Genomic DNA, 7,102 nt, shown 5'->3' on the forward strand with positions numbered 1-7,102 from the left:
GCTTTAACTACAAGCCCCCTCCGTCTGTTCACTTCAAGCCAAGCCCTCACTTCCCCCTCCACCCTCCCCCCTCTCGCCCCCCTCCCTGCCCCCCTGAATCATCCTCATCCCCATCCCGACTCAGCATTAAGCCCTCCACCAACGGCCGCTGCGAACACCACCACCACGACCACCACCACAACAACAACTACCACCACAACCACCACCACCACCACAACCACACAACCACCACCACAACAACTACCACCACAACCACCACCACAACAACTACCACCACAACCACCATTACCACAACCACCACCACTACAACCACCACCACAACCACCACCACAACCACCACCACAACAACTACCACCACAACCACCACCACAACAACTACCACCACAACCACCACACACAACTACCACCACAACCACCACCACCACAACAACCACCACAACAACTACCACCACAACCACCACCACAACAACTACCACCACAACCACCACCACCACAACCACCACCAAACGCTCCCTGCCCTTATGCACCACACGCAAAGACGAGGCATTATGTAACACGATTTTTGTTCCTGGGTATTAAGTGTTATTTTCTAATTGCTTATGCCTCTAAAGTATAGAAAATTACTAATATTCCCCACAAACTTTGCTTTTGTGACGAGGACTTTACTTGAAGGAATGACACAAATGTACACGTTTTCTCATTGAAAATAGGTAAATTTCAAAATATCACAGACACACACACAGACACACAGATACACACACACAGATACATACACACACATACAGACACACACACAGACACACACAGACACACATAGACACACACACAGACACACATGACAAAGATCCCCCATATAGCCTTAGCAGACTGTAGGGGCAAGTGTTGTTAGACAACACACAGACACACGCAGACACAGATACATACACACAGATACATACACACACACAGACACACACAGACACAGACACACATAGACACACACACACACAAACACACAAGACAAAGATCCCCCATATAGCCGTAGCAGACTGTAGGGGCAAGTGCTGTTAGACACACACACAGACACACATACACAGACACACACAGGCACACACAGACACACACACAGACACACACAGGCACACACAGACACACACACAGACACACAGACACACACAGACACACACACATACACACCGACACACAGACACATACACACAGACACACACACAGACACACAGACACACACAGACACACACACAGACACATACACACAGACACACACACAGACACACACAGACACACACAGGCACACACAGACACACACACAGACACACACAGGCACACACAGACACACACAGGCACACACAGACACACACAGACACCACAGACACACACACAGACACACCGACACACAGACACACAGACACACACAGACACACACAGACACATACACACAGACACACACACAGACACACAGACACACACACAGACACACACATACACACCGACACACACACAGACACACACACCGACACACACACACATACACACCGACACACACACAGCAGCGACGAAGGCGATCATCGCCACTTCCCGGCAGGTCGATGCCCCACGTCACCGTCGCAAAACGTCTCACGAGTTCTCACCCCGGTGGCACGAAAACTTCGACGGTTGAAACGTGAAAAAAAATTAACCCGTAAAAACAAAGTTTTTAACTCTAAATCCTTTATATGCCGTGGGCGGCTAGAGTCCTCTCGTCCTCTGGCTTGAGATGGCTGCCACCTATGGATCAGATGATTGTCTGCCAGCATTAAGCAATTGGTAAATAAATATTTATTTATTTATTTTCCCCTAAACAGTGTAATTAATTGTCACGCACAACGAGTCTGTGTGGAAAATGTCAGCTCGATTGGATCACGGGAAGTGGGTTAAAAACGACCGAAAGATTTGCACGGTCGTAAGCAAGCAAGCAAGCACGCAAGCACGCAAGCAAGCAAGCGAACTTAATATAAAGGATTTAAAAACAAAACTCCTCGTGGGCCTATCGGACGAACTGTTCCGAATAATTCCTATAACGCTCTTCTAATTCACGGTTTTGTTGCTGCTGTTGTTGTTGTAAGCATCGCTAGGGTGTCATCAACGCGATCCGTCACGTTACCGTGCTCGAGGAGAACGCTTCGGTCAGAGAGAGTTGTGTTAAGCAACTCGACTGGGACGTCTGTGGAAAAAAAGCCACATCGCTCATCGGATTCCTCCATACATATAACACATTGTCCTGCGGAGGGAGCTGGTAGGAACGTTGGGTTGCTCGGTCAATGGCCAGGGTCAACGGCGGCGTGGTGTATTCCGCAGATATGGCCGACTGTGAGGGCGGGCACAAGCCGGCGTGAGTAGGTTAAACGTTGAGTTTTAAAAAGGCACCGCGGGGTGACCAGCCCCTCCCCAACCCAGCCCCCACCCCTCCCACCCCCACCCCAGCCCCACCCTCCCCACCCTCCCCTCCCCACCCAGCCCCTCCCTCGCCAACCCAGCCCCTCCTGCACGACGGACGGACGGACACAATAATCCTTGTGGGCTGGTGGAACCAGGTGGTTCCTATCAGTATTTTATGTTTTTATTTTGAACTTGGAAGTTCGCAAGAGCACACGAGGAGGGACTTAATGGTTGCTGTTCGTGCGTTTCCATCTCCCATGCTGAGAACTCGTTGCGGTTACACCAATCGATACCTCTTGACTCGTGAAGTAGCAAGTCCATCATCTTCATCATCACCTCGCTCGCTCGCTCTCTCTCTCTCTGATTTCCCTCTCCTCTCTTTCTCTCCCATCCCTCACACTCCCATCGCTCTGCTCCGAACCCTCTCCCCCTTTGTCTTTAATCTCTCACCATTCCCCCCTATTTTCTCACTCTCCCCACTCTCCACCCTCTCCACCTCCCACCAACATCCGTCTCTAATCCCCCCCCCCCTCTCTTGTTTTTACGAGCAGAAGAAACAAGAAGATGCTCGGTGTAGTCGGCACTTTGCTTCGTTCATCATTTCGTTTATTTTTTCAATGTTTTGCTTTGTGTGCCCCCCCCCTTTTTTAAATGAAATATTTCACAAAAAATGTCACGCTCTGCTCTCCTCCTTCTTACATCTTCTCTCTCTACCCCCCTCTCTCTCTGCCCCCTTCTCTCTCTGTACCCCCTCTCTACCCCATGTCTATGTTCTATATAATTTTACTACGACAAGTGCTGCATCTGCACCCAGCCCCTCTCGCAGTCCTACGGCCTCCGACGGTAGCTCTCCCTCGCCACCACTCCCTCTCTCATCCATCTCCCCCCTCCTCCTCCTCCTCTCCTCCCTCACCTCGCTCACTTCCCCTCCCTCCCCACAGCTCCCTCCCTCATTCCCCTCTAGCCCCGCTCTCCTACCTCCCCCTGCCTCTCACCTCTCCCCGCTTTCCTCTCCCCTACCGCACCCCTCCTCCTCCCTCCCCTCTCTCTCTCGCGCGCGGCGGGTCCGTGATGTGAATCTCTAAATGGCGCTTCGTGGCCGCATGAATGGAGGCGCGCGGTGTTGAATGAATCACGCGCCGCCGGTCTGTGAATGGGGCCAGTTCGTCACAAAGACAAATGTACCCCGTGTAGCCGTAAGGGGCTTTTGGGGCAAGTGCTTTTAGCAAGTACCTCGGAATACCGGCATGGGCACACGAGGGTGGCCAGCGCCACGCCCGGCCGCCTTTGTCTTTCTAGTGGCGACGTTCATACACCGCGCCAGGTACTCATTTGAAGCTGAGTTAAACTTGGGGATGCCCGTTTCAGATAATCGTCACCGGTGTTGAGCGCGAGCGGGAATCGAACTCAGGTCGCAGTGTTTGTAGCGCAGCGCGCTAACCGCTTCACTTACCGGCTCACCATAAAAGACAAAGACAGAGATCCCCGTGTAGCTTTAACAGACTGTAGGGGCAAGTGCTGTTAGCGAGCACCTATGAAGCCTGGCACGGCACACGAGGGGGTGGGTGGCCAGCACCACGCCCGGCCGCCTTTGTCTTCCTAGTCGCGATGTTTACACACGCGCCAGGTAGTCATTTGAGGCTGAGTCGACCTAGGGGAGACCCAGGACCGGTTCAAATAATCGTCACCGGTGCTGGGCCGTGAGCTGGAATCGAACTCGGGTCGCCGGGTTCGTAGCGCGGCGCGTTAACCGCTACACCACTGCTCCTCATATACAAAGACAAAAATCCCCTGTATAGCCTTACCAGACTGTTGGGGCAAGTGCTGTTAGCGAGCATCTACACACTAGACGCACACACACACATACACATGCACACGCACAATCACGTGTTGTTCTGGGCGTCTGTCGGTAGTGACCGATCAAACACGCACTACGGTACGTATATCTATCCGCAGCGCCCTAAGCCCTCGACATGCTAACGTGGAATGTCCACGACGGCTGTGAATATAAATTAAGCAAACCACCCGGATCTACATGTTAATCGTCGTTCGTGCGTCCATCTGTTTGCCCATCGATGTAACTTACCCGACTGTTATATTCTCTCTGCCCGTACGTACACGTGCACCGCTGGATGAGTCCGATTCCAGCTCATGGCCAACACCAGTGACGTTAATCTGACAATTTGGTAAAACTGGAAGAAAATAACTGTAATAATAATAAAGTCAGCATAAATTTGTATTTAAAGCTTCTTTCGTGACTGCACGGATTCATATTCTTGGTTCTTTCGGTAAAGTCACGTAGAAGGAAAATAATACAATAATAAAAATATAAAAAATAAAAATTCTCACGACGTTTCGACTGCAACACAAGCAATCATCATCATCATCATCAGGTGTGAAATCTACGGCAAGAATTTTTTTTCATATTTTCTTGCTGTGGATTTCACAGAGTCGCTAAATCGATGCTGCTTCCCGCGTAAGCCGAGCGCCGTTGTGACGTCACACGCATCTCCCACGTGGAGCAGGTGACGCGTGACGAACGCCGTTGTGACGTCACACGCATCTCCCACGTGGAGCAGGTGACGCGTGACGAACGCCTTTGTGACGTCACACGCATCTCCCATGTGGAGCAGGCGACGCGTGACGAACGCCATTGTGATGTCACACGCATCTCCCTCGTGGAGCAGGTGACGCGTGACGAACGCCGTTGTGACGTCACACGCATCTCCCACGTGGAGCAGGTGACGCGTGACGAACGCCTTTGTGACGTCACACGCATCTCCCACGTGGAGCAGGTGACGCGAGACGAACGCCTTTGTGACGTCACACGCATCTCCCACGTGGAGCAGGTGACGCGAGACGAACGCCGTTGTGACGTCACGCGCATCTCCCACGTGGAGCAGGTGACGCGAGACGAACGCCTTTGTGACGTCACACGCATCTCCCGCGTGGAGCAGGTGACGCGTGACGAACGCCTTTGTGACGTCACACGCATCTCCCACGTGGAGCAGGTGACGCGAGACGAACGCCGTTGTGACGTCACACGCATCTCCCACGTGGAGCAGGCGACGCATGACGAACGCCGTTGTGACGTCACACGCATCTCCCACGTGGAGCAGGTGACGCGAGACGAACGCCGTTGTGACGTCACACGCATCTCCCACGTGGAGCAGGTGACGCGGGAACGAACGCCCTTTGTGACGTCACACGCATCTCCCACGTGGAGCAGGCGACGCGTGACGAACGCCTTTGTGACGTCACGCGCATCTCCCACGTGGAGCAGTGTGACGCGGGACGAACGCCGTTTGTGACGTCACGCGCATCTCCACGTGGAGCAGGTGACGAGTGATAAACGCCTTTGTGACGTCACACGCATCTCCCACGTGGAGCAGGCGACGCGGGACGAACGCCTTTGTGACGTCACAACGCATCCTCCCACGTGGAGCAGGCGACGCGTGACGAACCGCCGTTGTGGACGTCACACGCATCTCCCACGTGGAGACAGTGACGCGAGACGAACGCCGTTGTGACGTCACACGCATCTCCCACGTGGAGCAGGCGACGCGTGACGAACTCCATTGTGACGTCACACGCGTCTCCCACGTGGAGAAGGTGACGCGTGACGAACGCCGTTGTGACGTCCACACGCATCTCCCACGTGGAGCAGGTGACGCGTGACGAACGCTTTTGTGACGTCACACGCATCTCCCACGTGGAGCAGGCGACGCGTGACGAACGCCTTTGTGACGTCACCGCGCATCTCCCACGTGGAGGCAGGGTGAACGCGTGACGAACGCCTTGTGACGTCACGCGCATCTCCCACGTGGAGCAGGCGACGCGAGACGAGTTGGTAGCTGACCCCTTCAAGGGTCTGGGAGGTTGTAGGCGTTGAGGACCATCCATCCCTCTCCTGATTGTGTTCCTTACGAGGTGACAACGGTCGTGACGAGGCGAAAGCAGATGTCCCCCGTGTTGACTGTGCAGATGTCCTCAATAAGCCTCTGCGTCTGGCATTGATGATTCGTTTCGTCCTCCTGTATTTCCACACCGCAGCTCAAGTCTCCCGTAAATCACGTGACGTCTCTGTGGGACCACCGCCGCCACTCTGATCCCTTACTCCGCTCGCATTCATATCCGTCTATCTCCTTGTCCAAATCAGCCCAGGCCTCCCGTAACTCACGTGACTTCTCTGCATTTCTCTGAATCTCTCCCCTCATCACCGAAAGCCTCCGTGTAGCTCACTACTCGTGCCCCCTCCGTCCTTCTCTCTTGTGCCTCTCTTCCCTCCCCTCTCCATCATCATCATCACCACCACCACCACCACCACCGCCCCCCTCGATCGCGAGCGGGAATCGAAGTCGGGTCGCTCGCTGCGTCCGTAGCACCGACTGCAAAAACCGCCGCACTACCGATCCTCCATATACCTCGTCCAAAGTGGGGAGCGGTGGCGCAGTGGTTAGCGCGCTGTGCTAGGAACCCAGCGACCGGTCCTAGGCCTCCCCCTTATGTCGACTCAGCCTCAAACGAGTACCTGGTGCGATGCGTAAACATCGCCACTTGAGCGTGGTGCTGGCCACCCACCTCCCTCGCTTTCCTTGCCGGCCGTCGTAGATGGTGCTTCTCGCTCACAGCCCTTGGCCCAACAGTCTCTTAAAGGCCTCACGGTAGATCTTTGAAAAAAAATATT

At 53.9% G+C, this 7,102-nt stretch overlaps 1 protein-coding gene across 1 annotated transcript in view; it reads left to right on the forward strand.

Moving 5' to 3' along the window:
* LOC133347911 (transformation/transcription domain-associated protein-like) overlaps positions 1-6,307 on the forward strand; it is a 41,033-nt gene extending 34,726 nt beyond the window's left edge. Inside the window, exons 35-38 of the mRNA XM_061560653.1 lie at positions 5,103-5,156; positions 5,265-5,372; positions 5,535-5,588; positions 6,248-6,307. Coding sequence (XP_061416637.1) covers positions 5,103-5,156; positions 5,265-5,372; positions 5,535-5,588; positions 6,248-6,307 — 276 coding nt within the window. The remainder of the gene's footprint in view (positions 1-5,102; positions 5,157-5,264; positions 5,373-5,534; positions 5,589-6,247) is intronic.
* The last annotated feature ends 795 nt before the right edge of the window (positions 6,308-7,102 follow it).

Source organism: Lethenteron reissneri, chromosome 3, assembly GCF_015708825.2.
Source record: "Lethenteron reissneri isolate LAM-NWPU_2019-01 chromosome 3, ASM1570882v1, whole genome shotgun sequence".
Taxonomy (NCBI): Eukaryota; Metazoa; Chordata; class Hyperoartia; order Petromyzontiformes; family Petromyzontidae; genus Lethenteron; species Lethenteron reissneri.